Consider the following 14,824-nt stretch of genomic DNA (forward strand, 5'->3'; position numbering starts at 1 on the left):
GCCTCAGTGGAAAATGCATGTTCCTTGGGAGCTCTGCCTCCGGTAGCCTACCCAGCTATTGAAACTGCTCTTGGAACCAAGGTCGATGTGGCCTCTTGGTTCCATCTCCAACACAGGCCGAACCCTCCAGTGGCATCCTGAGAATGTTTCAGGTATCTTGGTGACTGCCAAGAAATCCCTTAAAGCCTGAGCCAGCGGCAGAATAACCTTCCAATAGGGACAAGTAGCCAGTGGAGGCACCACCCACTTAGGCCAAACCTTGTGTTTTATGTAAATGGCAAGTTTGAGATTCATCAGCCTTAAACACTTATGGGTCCTAGAGCTGTGAACTCTCGACCAACACAGCTTGAACCACAGGTTTGAAACATGTAGACTTAGGGAACTGGAGGCAAGAGGAACCAGAAAGCACTGTCATTCAGATGAATATAAAGGAGGTACGAGAAGTTTTTCTCAGCCTGTTATAAACCCATGCCTTCCTTTGGTAAGCAAAGCATCAAAAACCCTGTCCTGATCTGGTAATAAACAGTTTCAACTCTGAAGTGGGGTTTTTAATTTTAATCCCAACCCATGGGCCATTTTGGTTTTGTTTTGATACAATTCTTTTGTAGAGTCCCTAACCAAGATACAGAATTACAGTCTATACAAGAAGAAAACCAACTTGGTCAATGAAGACGCTCCATCTCACTTAAACTAGTTCAAAACAACTCAAATATCCATCACTTTTCACCTTTCAGATTAGTAAAGAAGAGACTGCATGCTGGCAAGTGGGTGGGGGAAATACATTGTTGGTAGGAGTTGAAATTGGAAGTCTTTTCTGCAATGCATCTTAAAATTTTTTAATACATCCACCATCTGACAGCCATTTCTCTTTGGAATTTACCCTATATGCAGACAGATGAGTTAATGAATATATACACATTCATCATGGCATTTTTCATAAATGTTAAAGATAGAAATGTTTATAAACGGGACTATTCAGTGACAGTACATCCAAGTCATTGAAGTGCTATATGGTTGTTCAGAATGACATAGATCCATATGGGCAATTCTGAAACAGGTTCCAAGATACACTAAGTGGGAAACAGAACAAAATGGGTGCATATTTCTGTGCTCAGGATGGATACTGTCTCGAGAAAGATGGGGATCAGAATAGAAGGAAACCTTGCTTTCAAGATCCAGCCTTTTGTACTGCTAGAATTTTTACGTGTCACTTAAAAAAAAAAAAGACTAAAGAAAAACTCACATCCCGCCTACTCCTTAAGGGTTACTGCACTCATTCCTGTTTGCTGCCTTGAACTAAGTAGCTAACTTCCAGCCATAGACCAGCCACACCACCTCCCTCCTCCCAGGCAGGTCAAGCTATTCCAAGACCAAGCAAAGGAAGGGACATTTTATCTTCCCACCGAAAATGGCAGGAACTGTCCTGGTTGCAGTCAGCACAGTGGTCACATCCAGAAGTTGAAAATAAAACATTAAAGAAATTCAGTATTTCCGTTTTTGTGGGTGTTGAAGATGAAGATAGAAAACAATGAAGATGGTAGAGATGAAGAATTTGAAGACAGTTTAAAGATATCATGGTGGAAACAATGAGGAAAAGGAAGGTGCTGGATTTTACTAAGAGAAGAAATCAGACTGAGTTCAGGAGTCTTACCAGTAAAAGTTTATAGTATTGCATTTTGATAACAGGTGTGTAAATAAAAAACTTTTGAGTATTACCCTCTGATAAAAATGCAAAACCAACTTCCTTTTAAACAGGTTTGGGGGCAAAAATGGACCACATACTGCCTGGGATGGAGAGAGCAAGCTGGACAGGGGAGGAATCACCAGTTCAAAACACCCCAAGACTCTTAACCTCTCAGAGGAAGCAGTCAGGGTCGGTCTCGGCGGTATTTCCCCCTGACAACCCTCTCCCAGGGACTTTTGTTTAGGGAAGTCCAAAATCCACATGCCGTAGGTGCCTCGGGCCATGTGCACAAGTGGATGAAGTCTCCTGATTCTAGTGTGGCCTGCTTTCCTCTCCATTGCTTCCTAGTCTTATGCAGACCTCACAGGGCAGCATGTGGGCCACTGCTGTACAAGGCCTTCAGAAAGCCACAGTCCCCAAATAAAAGACAGGAGAGAAGAGAGTTGGGGGAAACCAAACCAGAACTTTTCCAATAGCTATTAAAGCAACTCTTGCTTTTGTATTTGACCCTGAGAAGTCGCTTGAGGGACACAGCTGTTAGGAGGCTGTGACTGGACAGGAGAAAAGGCATCTTATGCCTCAGGAGAACCCGGAGGCCACCTCCTGTGCCTGTGGGTGAGTGTGGCTCAGAGACTCCCTTCCATCTGCCCCACAGCAGGGACCTTGACTGGGTGTGGTGGTGCAGAACAGAGAGGAAGCAGTATAAGAAAAAGCAACAGGCCCTCTAGACCCTGCCACACCGTGGACCGAGGGCACCACCACACCAGTATCAGGGGCTCTCTCACACACAGTGTCCGTTCCTAAAAGAAATCCTCTGTAATTCAAAGATTCGGTGTAATATCCAGGTCAACAGTCTGACCAGTGTCAGATCTTTCTACTCCTCAACCTCGAGTTATTGAGGCAGGAAACCTCACTGTCAATGCTTAACTGAGGAGATCACTCCAGCAGTGAGAACTTCAGTGGTGGATGGCGAGGCTGAGTAAGAGGATCTTTCTTCTCCAAGCTATTTAAATCCCCTGACCTGAGACAGGAGCCACTCATTACCAAGCCTCCTTCTGACCCGTGGCCCCTTTGGGTGTCCCCTGGGTCAGAACACCTAGAGGAGCATTACTCCAGAGGGCTCTCTCCTTCCCCATCCTTCAGATCCCAACATTATTCATATCATCTCAGAGAGAAACCAGCCCTGCCCCTAGAGCCTCTCCAACTTCTGGATGGTGCCGGACTTGCCACATCTTGAGGAGCCAGGAGCTGAGAGAAGCGGCTCAAGCTTGACATTCTGGTTCTCTGTCCTTTGCCCCAGAGTCACAAAAAAAAAAAGAGTATAGTCTCACAGCAGGCACAGCATCTTGTTTCTTTTAAAAAATAAATATTTATAAACTTAGGGAGGAAGATTCAAAGAATCAGAGTATTTTTCCCTCCAAAAGCACAAATGTCCCATGTGTGTCAAACTAAGTCCACCAACCCACTAATGAAACAGCCCCCCCGCACCCGGGAGCTCTGCCTTGAGGAGCAGCGGAGCTGATCTCTGGCTCCAAGCCCCTTAGTCCCCCTTGGTGATCAGGTCCTCGATGTAGGCATCCAGCTCATCATCGGTATTGATGTCAATGTCCTGAAACAGAGCAGCGCAGTCAGTTGGGGATCATAAGGTGGTGGGAGGCCTGCCTCCCCACCCTTCCTGTAGCCTATGGGGCTGAGCCAAGTGCCTTCCTCTCCCTCCACTCCTTCCCGCCCCCAGCTGTTAGCCCTGTCCCCTTAATCATCCCCCTCCCACCCCAATCCTCTGCACACAGATGACGCCCAGATTTTTGCCTCTGCCCTGACTCTACCCCAAGTTTCAGGTTGCCTTAGATGTTCTGCAGGCTTCTCAGACTCAGCACATCCAAAAGAGCACACCTAGACCACCCTGTCCCAAGCTGTTCCCCATCTCAGAAAAGGCCACCACCTTCCCTCCACCCATAGGCTCAAGACAAACCACAAGAATCACCCTTGTTTCCTCGCTTTCCCTCAGATATTACAGGTCTGCCTACTTTCCACCCTCCTATCACCATCCAAGGTTAAGGCCACCAGAATCTCTTGCCCAGACAAACGTGGGAACCTCACTGGAGTTCCAGGTTCTAACCTCTGCCTCCTCCAGGCTCTCCTACAACCAACCAGAGTTAAGTGTCTTAGATTATAAACTGGATGATGCCAAACCCCTCTAGTAACGTCCCATCTCGTACAGGCCCCACAACTTCTACAGTCCCCATCTCCCTGCCTTAGGTCTAGGGTCCTGCTCTTCTCTCTGCCAGAAGCATTCACACTCACTCTCGTATGATTGGTTCCATTCCCAGCTCAAATACCTCCTCAGAGACACCACCCCTGAGCATTCTAGTAAAGCAGCCTCCCCTTTTCCAGTCTCTCATTCCATCTACTTCATGGCACTTCCCACCACCAATAATTCTATCTCCTCCACTGGAGTGTCAGACTGTGAGAACAGGGACTATTTCTTGCCTCTCTGGTTCACTGGGTATCCACAGGACAGGCACAGAGCAGGCCCCCAGTGTTTACTGCCTGAAGGAAGGACTGAGACCCTACAGGGCATTCCCCACTTTGGGGCCACCCAATCCCATCTGGGCGTCATCTGGAAAAGTGAGAACTTCTATTTTATGGCTTGAAGGATTCTCAAATCAGGTTGTACATCAAAATGTCTAAAACAAGGGCAAAAGTCTGATACCGTGGGTCTGGCTGGGATGAGGCCCAGGCAGCCGCACCACCTCCAGCCCGCCTGGTCAGGATGCTGTGCAGCCAAGGTTGGAACCACAGATTCCTGTGAGTGGGAGAAGGGAGCGAGAGGTGCCCAAGCCCCCTCCCTTAGAGACCAGGTGGTCCAGCTGCAATGAGAGGGCTGCCTGGCTCACCTCCTGCACCTTTTGCAGGAGCGCCACGATGTTGGTCCTCAGCTTCTGCAGCTTCTCCTCTGTTTCACGGAGCTTCCTCTCAGAGGCACGTAGGCTTTCCTCAGATGCCTTGGCCCGTGAGTCAGCACGACTCTGGTAGGAATGGCATAGGTTCTGAAGCCCCACTTCATACTGCCTGAAGTACTCCTTCTGTAAGGAGGGAAGCCAGAGGGTTGGTGCATGAGTCTTACCAACTCCAGCGTTTATTTACTTCTATGAGGATGTATGAGCCACCTAGCACCAGGCAGCTCCTGACTACTATTTTTAAAAGTGTTACTGCAAGTATTTAACTGTGTGTCATTTACCTTACAATTCAGAATGTTATCCCATTAAACCAAGATGGCAAAAGAAACTTCAAGTTCTACGCTTGAACTATAAAAAAATAATTATTTTGGCAGCACAAAATCAATGTTCGAACGTGCTCCAAAGTATTAAAATTTAGTATACGATGTCTTGAACCTGACTGGGATTTATATTAGTTTTTTTTTAAATAAAATTTTTTTATTTTAAAATAATTATACATTCATAAGCAGTTCTTCGTGTGTGTGTGTGTGTACATATATGGATGTATTTTTTTTTAATCTAGTATTTGCCAGATCCCTCTGGACTTTATGCAACTCCTGGTCCAACATTGTGGGAAAAAAGGTGATCATTTAGGCTGACAAAGACATAATGAACACTAGACTCTCTTGTGTCCCTGATGTTAAAAAAAAGTAAAGTTTGAGTTATTTTAAACACTACAATCAGGAGGGCATGAAGTTGATGCATAGGTGATATACCTCCTTTTACAAGAAAAGCTAACAGGCTGTTTTAGGCTCAGAAGCTCCTATGTTTCGGTTTGAGCAGTTGAGCCCACTGCAGAGATCCCAAAGCCTCCAGGCTTTTGCCTTGAGTTTGGCAACTACTTTAAGCTAAAGCAACAAATCTGACTGATAAGAAAATGCCAGGCCACCCCAGCCAGCCTATCAGCTGTTTGTTCCTGGGGTCTGCAGGGCAAGAGTTAAGGCGTGGAGCTTTCCAAGAAGCTTTAGTAAGTGTCACCATCTTCTAGCTTCCCCAGTATACACCACCCCTCTTATCTCACAGGGATTCGAGATGACACCAAGGAGTTCTAAGGAGGGACTGGGTTCAAATCTGTGCTCTATCACAATAGACTCTACCTCTCAGAGGCTTAGTGTCTTCCATTCCTAGCCTCATTTCCTTTTTTTAAAGTGGAATGGAGATAAAACCCCATGTTTTTCTCTCTGGAAAAGCTTATCAAGAGTGTAACTGCCAAAAGAGGGTCCAGCATCTTGAATATACAATCTTGCAGTTTCAATTTCATTTCTCTTCTCTAGAAAAACCACCCTAGAAAACTTAGCTATTCCTACCATAAACACATCCCACTTTAAGCGGGGATGATTCCCAGATCCCCATCTCCAGCCTGACCTTCCCACCCCCAAGTACTAGTCCCCACTCAACACCTGCCCATTGGACATCACCAGAAATTTAGTGCCAGTACTTCCAGCCTGACACAATTAAATCTCAACTAACCATCTTTCTCTGATGAAAACTCTGCTTTCGCTCCCAGTTAATAGCTTTGTCATGAACCTTCAATTCCCTCAGGCTTGAGACACAAAGAAGTACGTGGCCTCCGCCTCCTCCCCCACCACTTGCCTACAGTCAATGACCATCTTGTCCACAACCTCTGACATGGCCCTTTCACCTTCCAGTCCACTCCTACCGTTCTGGCTTCCATTCTCAGTCCCTCACCTCTGATCTTTTACAACTGGACTTGCCTCCTTGTCCCTCTATCTCCCATTGACCCATCCCACCCAAACATGCTGCTATGAGAGTTACCCTCTTAGGGGCAGGGTCAGCACACTATGGCCCATGGGCCAAATCAGCTTGTTGCCTGTTTTTGTAAATAAAGCTTTATTGGAACACAGCCACATCCTTTCCTTCATGTAATGTCTATGGTGGCTTTCAGGCTACAATAGAGGAAATGAGTAGTTGCTGGAGACTATGTAGCCCACAAAGGCGAAAATATTTGCTAACTGGCCTGCTACAGAAAAACTTTGTTGACCCCTGCCCTAGACATGGTTCAGACTGACAATTCCATCAGCTCAAACATTTTGCTGCCTCTCCCATTTCATACAGAGTATTAAGTCACTGCGCTTAAGACTGGAGATTTACAATGAATCGTATCTTAGCGCTCTGGCCCCCTTCTTGCCTAAATATTCACCCCCTACCCGCTGTCTTGACTTCTCCTACATGCCCTTTCATCCTTCTGAGACTTTATTCACATGAGAAGAGCCTGCCACCCTCTCCTCTTCTCCCAGGCTGCCCACTTTCCACAGTGCTTACTGCTCTCCAACTCACATCCAGCTACCTGGTAAAAATTCAGTTTCTACTGATTCTTAAGCCCCTTGGAAGCAGGACTTTTGGTGCTCCCTACCAGCAGAGGGCCTGCTCAGGGCAGGTACCACGTCAGCATTTGCTGGGTTAAATTAAGTAAGACTCAGGGCCCATTTTCACAAATCACGAGCTTCTCTATATAAAAGTCCCTCTGAGAGACAAGTTTTAGGAACTTTGAGACTAAGTTCTTCACTGTTGCCTGGGGTAAAGGAAAAAAGATGTATTTATTGTAAAATGTCAAACTAGGCCTACTGTCCCTAAGTGAGGACTCAGGCCCAGGGTCTCATGGGTCTGAGACGCTTCTTTTTCCACAACAGAAAGTCTTTTCTTCCATTCTCTCATCGTAAGAAAGGGAAGCTGGCTGGGAGGCACACAGCTGAGAGCTGGCAAACACAACAAGCTCCAAAGAGGGCATACAGAGTGCAAATTTAAAGGTCAGGCCAGACTCACCAGGGGAAATGATATTAGTTCATCTGAATTCATAGCACTCAGCTCCTTCTTGGAGATAGGGAAGCTTGGAGGCAGGAAGTACCGTAAACAATTCCTAAACAAGAAAGAAGAGGATAGGGATAGGGAATCAGAATGGAATAGAGGGGTAGAGAGCCGCTGCTGGCCTCGGAGCAGGATGACAAACCCACCGGAGGATCTGGACGAGCAGGTCGATGGTCTCATGGTTGGAGCTTGGGGCGGTAGTGTCAGGCTCAATGCGGACGCAATCAGAAGTGGAGGGGGCTGTCACGACCACAGCCTGCTGGACCACTGTGGACTCAGCCTCCTCTCCACCTTCCTGCTGAGTGTCAGGACTCTGGTACTCCGGGGAAGGAGGCTTCATCAGCCGCACATCCTCACTGTCTTTTTCCACCCTAGAGAGGATACAGTGCTTCTGTCACATGTATCCCCAGCTCCCCAGATGGCATACAGCTTCCCCCTGCCTTGGCCAGCTCTGTCAACCCAGCCTCTTAAAGCAGACATTACCAGCGGTCTCTTGGTGTTGTGTCTGTGGGCACGTAGTCAAACTTCACCTTCCACCGCACTACATGCTTGCCCACCTCCACAGCTGTGACACGGCCTGTGTACCACTCCCTGTTCACACGCACCTCCACGTGCAGTCCTTTATCTGAGAATGGGGATGAGGTAGAAATCAGAAAACTAGAGTCCTTTGCTCAGTCAGGGACATCTAGAGAAAGGCTGTCCCAGGGTTTCCAGGGACAAGAACCCCTAGGTGCTTGCCTGCACTATGCCAGGGACATGAAGCCCAGAGACCCTAGAATCCAAAGAGCATCAAGATGTGTGACTGCCAGAGGTGAACACCAAGGAATTAAGTGCTAAAAATACACACAAGGGTGTGCTTTCTGCAGAATTCTCAGGATTAGACTTGGAACCACTGTAGCACAGAAGCCCAAGGCCAGCAAAGCCTCCATAAGCCTTCAGGATAAGCTGACCTGCTGGCTGAGATGCCCCACTTCCGCCACAGACTGCCAGGTACATCCCAGAACTCACCTTTCTGAGCCTTCTTGAAGTCAGCTGAGTCTTCTTCCTCAGCACTGTCTGAGAGCTACAAGGAGAACAGTCTGTCAGAGGCATTCCCCAGGGTCCCCAAAGAGGAGAAATTTGCATGACTGGCTTCCCAGGGTCATCGGCTGTCACCTTTGTGCTGAGTTACACAGCAGTTTAAATCACCATGCCTGGCTGACAGCCACTCCTTAAACCACTACCTTAGGTATCTACCCTTCTGTAACTTTTATAAACAAGATAGCAGGCAAGGGGCAGATGTCACAGACACAGGAAGCAAGGGGTGTCAAGCCTCCCTGTTCTGCACCAATGTGACCTCAGACCTGTGACTAGAGCCAGAGGCCACTCTCGCTCAGGATCCTACCCAGCATGTTTCCAGTCTTCTTTGTGACCAAGAGTCCTTCAAAGGTGAACTAGGCTTCTGGAGGGCTCATGTCACAGAGCACAAATGGAGCTGGCACAGACTGCGGGTAGGCGGTGGATACCCTGGGGAAGGAGGATCTGAGACCCTCACTTTGACCACCTACCTCATTCAAGTCTTTCTTTTCCTCTTTCACAGCAATTTTGCCCCGTTTGGACCTCTCCTTCCTCCTCTCAGCCTCTTCCTCAGCCTCTTCCTCATCAGAAACCTCAAGAGTCCGCTTCCGACCAGGGGTGGCCTAGAGCAATAGCAGAAATATTAAGGAGCCAAGTCAGCCCTTGAAGTGCAAGAAGATCCCATCTGGCCTAAAGCAGCTTCAGAGAGAAGCCTGTAAGCCGATGTCAGGGCTGAGCACCCCAACCTTACTCAGTATTCAGCCATCTCCGGGCCCGTGCCCACGAGGACCTTTGCTCAAAGCTCTCACAGGGGAAGTCTCTTAGTTCACTCCATACTTGGCCTGCCTGCCCAGCCAGCTGTGAGCTCCCTGAGACACACCAATCACTACTGCAGCCTGGCAAGGATGTCTGTCACCAGACTACCAACCTATGCCCATGAAATGAGTGGAGGCACTTCAAGTTTGCGGCAAACCAAACCTCAGAGGAGCAGTAAAAAGTTCCCTGGATAAAGAATCAAACTGCTCTACGCCCCCGATCACGGCCCTTCGGCTCTCTAGACTTCCCCCCAGCAGGGGCAGCAGGTGATCTCCTCCCGGGCTCCCCCAGCACAGCTTGAACACTGCCCAACTCCACTCTTACAGCACTAGGGATGGGCTGGGGCTGCAGAAGGAAAGGCATCTCACCAGGGGAAGTTTACTAGGTGGCTCGGGCTTCTTGACCACTGGAGTCTTGATGGTTCTCGGGGCAGGGACCTCCCGAGCGCTCTTGGAGTTGGGCAGTAGAGATGGTGACAGTGGCTGCACTGGAGGCGCGGGCCGAGGCGCAGTCTTGACTGCAGTGTTAGCAGGCTTTCGGGGTGCTTCAGGTGGCTGGAGAAGCCTGGATGTACAGGCCTCCTCCCGGGCTGCCAGGACAGGAGGCTTGGGGGTGCTGCTGATGACAGAAGCCTTTCTGGGTTGGCTGGTTGGCCTGGGAGTTTGCAGGGAAGGGGGTCTGCTCGGGGCATTCTTGATCACAGCAGGTAAAGGAGGTGACCGAGGACGCTGAGGTCTACGTGCAGGTTCCTAAAAGAGGTCCAGAAAGAGTGAAAACACTGATGCTAGAACAAGACACCTGAAGAAAAAGCTCCTTTCCAGCCCCTGGGCTTTACCTCAGTGGTAGGTCTGGTGGTTACTTCCAAAGGCAATTTCTTCAGGTCAGCTTGGGAGCGGATGGGTGTGGTTTTCTGCAGGGAAAACATGATGATGAGGTTATTTGCCTATCTTGGTACAATAAGGCAAACTCTTTTTGGAACCCGCTGTCTAGGACAGTGGACAAATAAAAAATAAACAAACAAACCTGGGCCACAGTCCTACTGTTACAAGCCTCCCATTCTAACTGGGAAAACAAAACAAAACAAAAAAATACCCACAGACTACACCATTAGCAAATGACAGGATTCTATGTGATTACCCCAGCAATTGAAAGACTGGCCTAAATTCCCATAAGAAGCCCAAATGAGGTGGGAAAAGCCTAATGAACAAGGTCAACAAAGGAAAGGTAGGATTCAGCAAACAGGGAGGCATGCATAAGATGTCTGAGTCAGTGAGAGCATCTACACAGACACAGAAGCCAGAAAGCAATAAGCTTTTGTAATACAAACAACAAAGGGATGATACCACAAATAGATCTTAAAAAGGAAAAGACAAAACAAAAAAAACACCCTGACAAAGGGGAAACAAAAACAGAAATAAGAGAAGCAATTCTAAAAGAAATGTAAAAAGACACGTGAAAAATTGTCCAATTTTAGAACTATTACATTCAAATTATAAGATGTACACCTCTGCCAATCAAATTTGTAGAAACATTTAAAAACAAATGTACTGCTGGTGAAAAATAAAAATTAATCGATCTTCGGGAGGGTAATTTGGAAATAGTTTTTAAAAGCTAAAGAATTTTACAAAACCTTTTTAGTCTTTCAAATTCACTTTTAGAAATTATCCCAAAGAAAATAATTATGTACTAAAAATACATTATCTAAAAAGATATATACATGTATGTATCATATGACGTCATGATCCCCATATTTGTAAAAAAAAAAAAAATATATATATATATATATATATATATATATATATTTATGTATATGCAGGCAGTCATAAAAAACGGGAGAATATATAGTTAATGGTGGTTACCTCCAAGGTATGATATTCATTTTCTGGAGTTTTCAAACATTCATAAATTAATTGGACCACTTTTTAATATATAAACAAAATACTCTGTCTTTTTAAAAGAATCATCAGACACACTTGAGTACCAGCGTGCCTGGAGATTGGAGTTGGAAATCTCTGGTAGTACTTATGGGTGACACTGAGCCTGCAGGAAAAAGGGAGCCACTAAGAGTCCCTGTCCCATCCCAGAAAGACCACTGACACGGCCTGGCTCTGCCCACTGCCCATGCCTGCGCACCTGCAAGGCTTCCAGCTTCTCCTGCTGTTGGCGAATTTTCTCTGTCAGCTGCTTCTGCTTTTCTTCCTGTGTCTTCAGGTCTTTCTTGAATGTCCCTAGGGGAACCTTCTGCTTCTGCTCAGAAGCCTCACACCTGTACAGAGAAGGTGCTAAGGAGGCTGTGGCAAAACAGGGCTCTAGGTAGGGCAGGGTCCTTCCTCTTCAGGCAGCCCATACTGTCTTTCACGAGAGCAACCACCTCAGAATTCCCAGTGCATGGAATTAATACTCACTGCAGGACACAAATATTCTTATTTCCAGGACAGTTATTATGTGCAGCAAGACAGATGTAAAGATGTGAGCACTGACCTCAAGAAGCATAGTAAGTTATTTGCCCAAGGAGTGGAAAAAACACGGTGGGCAGATGGAGATACCCACAATCTCCTTGTTAGAAGAAAGTGCTCACCGGTCCTGCTCGGGATCAGGATTCATGGAGCAAACCCAGGTGTCAGGATAATCTTTTTCCACAGAATTCAGCTGGAAGGGGAGTGTCCGCCACTTCAGGCACAAATCTGTGACACAGAAATCAGCCCCCAAAGTCAGCCACGCCTACCAACAATACCTACATTCAGGATGCTCTCAGCTAGGCCCAAGGCAAAGATGCCCCTCTGACTTTCCATGCAAAGACCTTCACTCTGGTTCTAATTGTGCCTCTCTTACAGAACAGTAATTCTTCTCTGGGACAGTGATGCCAGCAAGGATAGAATGCTCCTAGCCCCTCCCCATCCTCCAGTAGGACCCTGGCTCAGTCATCACTCACACTATAAACAATGTAGTACCAAACCAAGTGAAGCCTGGCAGGTTAGATGACTTTCTGCCTCAATCAGGAGGGACCAGGGAAACTCAGCACGGCCCTATGACTGAGCTTCCAGGGCCATCACCAAACAGACTCATATCCCTAGTGGGACCCTGAGTTCATAAACATCAGTCCAGTCAGAAGGCCAGCATGGGGATGCAGAGAAAAAAATGGTTATGGACTATGATGGGAAGGAGTCAGAAGAAGGTTCTGACCACCAACTCACCACACTGGATGGTGATTGGGATTTCCATGGCTCTTCGGCGTTTGTAACGCAGATCACTGGATGGGGGCTGGTTCCAGTTAGCAGACAGGTAGCCAAACTCATCCCAGAACTTGATGATTCCCCGCTGGGCTGGAAGGCAAACACCCACACATCTTGTTAGAAGACAGCCTCTCCCTCTTCCCAATTTCACTCCCTCAGGCAGTGAGTGACAGTAGCATAAGGCTGGAGGTGAAGGGAAATGGCATTACCAATGGCAATGTCCTTCCAGTACTGTGCCAGGTGCTCCCCCATAGCTCGCAGTAGGTGCCGGTACTCCTTGGCATCGGCAAAGTCCTGCTTGTTGTGTGTAGGCTCCAGGACCAGGTAGGGAACATCGACAACTCCAACAACCCCACCACATGCCCTACATGGAGAAAGAAGACATAGCTCTGTCATTCCACTGGCTGAAATCCTCCCACCATTTGCCCTGGGCTGGGAAGCTCTCCTTGAGCAGTACTCACATGCCCCCTTCCAGCTGTGGGCCCACTTTCTCATACATCTTGATCAGACGGCTACAGTTGTAGATGAACATGCCATCCAGATCCCGGTGTTCAATGTTGACCCCAAAAACAAAATTTAGTTCTTTAGGTTCTTTAAGTGCTCTGAGAAGACAAAAGATAAATTCTAGTAGATCAACCCATTAACACACGAATACCATGGTATTTAAAATGTGTTAAGCTTAAAGTTGAGACATGTTTAGCAAAAGGTTTTTTATCAGTATGTAACCTGTTAGACCTGACAGGGATAGACACTGTGCAGTGACTCTAAGCACCCCTAATTAAAAGCATACAACTTTGGCTTCAAATACAAATCAGAGTTGTATTCAGTTATGAAGGGGATGCTATGACACTGCTGCATTCTGTGAATTACGTGGTAAATAAACAAAAGGTTTTCTGCATACCTACTTCACTAATGTGACAGTAATTTTGAAAAGGCAAAAATTCACAACAATGAACATGTATGTGATAGAAGAGACAATCATGTGATAAATGTCAACAAAATCATGGAAACTAAAAAACAGATGGATAAGCAATGGACTGACTCCAATGGAAGAAACCTGAAACCTATGCTTGTGACAAGGAGGCCACAAGCAAGCCAGGAATTCAAGGTCCAGATCCCAGAGAGGCTCCACACATAGAGGTGGGACAGGGAGATACTTTAATGAGCCAGGACAAACACCCATTCTAGATGAAAAAGGTCCAAAACTCAAGCTATGGCATTATTCCACAACTGTCGCCAGAGATTTAAAAAAAAAGAAAAAAAGTATGTATCACCAGGTGACAGAATTATATCCAAATTAAAAATTTTTTACATGTTCTATATTTTATAAGCTTTATGCAATGAACATTTTATAGTCCTTATAAAGAAAGAGAGGAAAGGCAGGGAGGGAATGGGGAGGAGAAAAAAAAGAGGAGAGAGAGAGGAAAAGGGTGGAGAGAAGGGAGGAAAGATACACAAATAGACAGATGCCAGTGAAAAAGGTATGGTGTTCAACTCCAGGCATTGGCACTGCCCTGCCTTTTCCTAGCTTAAGAAAGAACTGAGCTAGGAAAAAACTGTTCTACAGTAGACATTTGACCAGCATTTGGGATTACAGCTTAAATGGCTTTCTCAAAGCAATGTCTGTGACAGACTGGCAAACTTGCAGGGTGAGGAGGAATTCCTCAAACTCTGTCAAAAATCAACATAAAAGCTCCATAATTTTAAAAGATCAGCGACTAGCCCTGGCACTCACCGCTGCTTGGCATCCTTGATCCGCTTCTTGACATCAGCTTCTCTACGCAGGGTAATGGCTGTGTTTTGGACTTGCCTCAGCATCACCTGGAAACAAATGTCAGCACCCAGTGAGGGCAGGTGCTCTAGGCCATAGCAGGGAATATTACAACATATCTAAAACTTTCTTACTTTAAATCACATGGAAGCAAAACAACACCTGGAGATTTACTTCTTTTCTACAGAAAATGGGGACAAACTCAAAAGCTGTGTTTTGCTTGACCAGACTTACTGAAACCACAGGCTACGGAGGTGTGCGTCAGACTGAGAGGGTCAGCAAATTGCTCTGACCCTTACCACTGTGTGGCCTGGGGCAAGTAATACTTTTCGCTTCTATTTCTCTTTCTATAAACTAAGGATACTAACAGTGTTCATACCTCATATGGTTATTGGGATGCTGAAATGATTAGCCAAGACTGTGCCATACAGTGTGTTCA

At 46.6% G+C, this 14,824-nt stretch overlaps 1 protein-coding gene across 3 annotated transcripts in view; it reads right to left on the reverse strand.

Moving 5' to 3' along the window:
* Positions 1 to 1,505: 1,505 nt before the first annotated feature.
* Positions 1,506 to 14,824, reverse strand: part of MORC2 (MORC family CW-type zinc finger 2) — a 39,169-nt gene continuing 25,850 nt past the window's right edge. The window contains exons 12-27 of one of the 3 annotated variants that reach the window (XM_054594310.1): positions 14,350 to 14,435; positions 13,076 to 13,216; positions 12,824 to 12,978; positions 12,576 to 12,704; positions 11,960 to 12,065; positions 11,515 to 11,647; positions 10,217 to 10,291; positions 9,750 to 10,130; positions 9,057 to 9,188; positions 8,518 to 8,572; positions 7,993 to 8,134; positions 7,656 to 7,880; positions 7,468 to 7,561; positions 4,582 to 4,770; positions 4,398 to 4,490; positions 1,506 to 3,293 (exon numbers count right to left, since the gene is read on the reverse strand). In XM_054594310.1, coding sequence (XP_054450285.1) covers positions 3,225 to 3,293; positions 4,398 to 4,490; positions 4,582 to 4,770; positions 7,468 to 7,561; positions 7,656 to 7,880; positions 7,993 to 8,134; positions 8,518 to 8,572; positions 9,057 to 9,188; positions 9,750 to 10,130; positions 10,217 to 10,291; positions 11,515 to 11,647; positions 11,960 to 12,065; positions 12,576 to 12,704; positions 12,824 to 12,978; positions 13,076 to 13,216; positions 14,350 to 14,435 — 2,205 coding nt within the window. In that variant the 3' untranslated portion in view covers positions 1,506 to 3,224. The remainder of the gene's footprint in view (positions 3,294 to 4,397; positions 4,491 to 4,581; positions 4,771 to 7,467; positions 7,562 to 7,655; positions 7,881 to 7,992; positions 8,135 to 8,517; positions 8,573 to 9,056; positions 9,189 to 9,749; positions 10,131 to 10,216; positions 10,292 to 11,514; positions 11,648 to 11,959; positions 12,066 to 12,575; positions 12,705 to 12,823; positions 12,979 to 13,075; positions 13,217 to 14,349; positions 14,436 to 14,824) is intronic. The other 2 variants (XM_054594312.1, XM_054594311.1) reach the window with 2 other exon arrangements.

The sequence above is a fragment of the Pteronotus mesoamericanus genome, unplaced genomic scaffold, assembly GCF_021234165.1.
Source record: "Pteronotus mesoamericanus isolate MK-2021 breed Mesoamerican mustached bat unplaced genomic scaffold, CSHL_Meso_final scaffold_507, whole genome shotgun sequence".
NCBI classification, from domain to species: domain Eukaryota; kingdom Metazoa; phylum Chordata; class Mammalia; order Chiroptera; family Mormoopidae; genus Pteronotus; species Pteronotus mesoamericanus.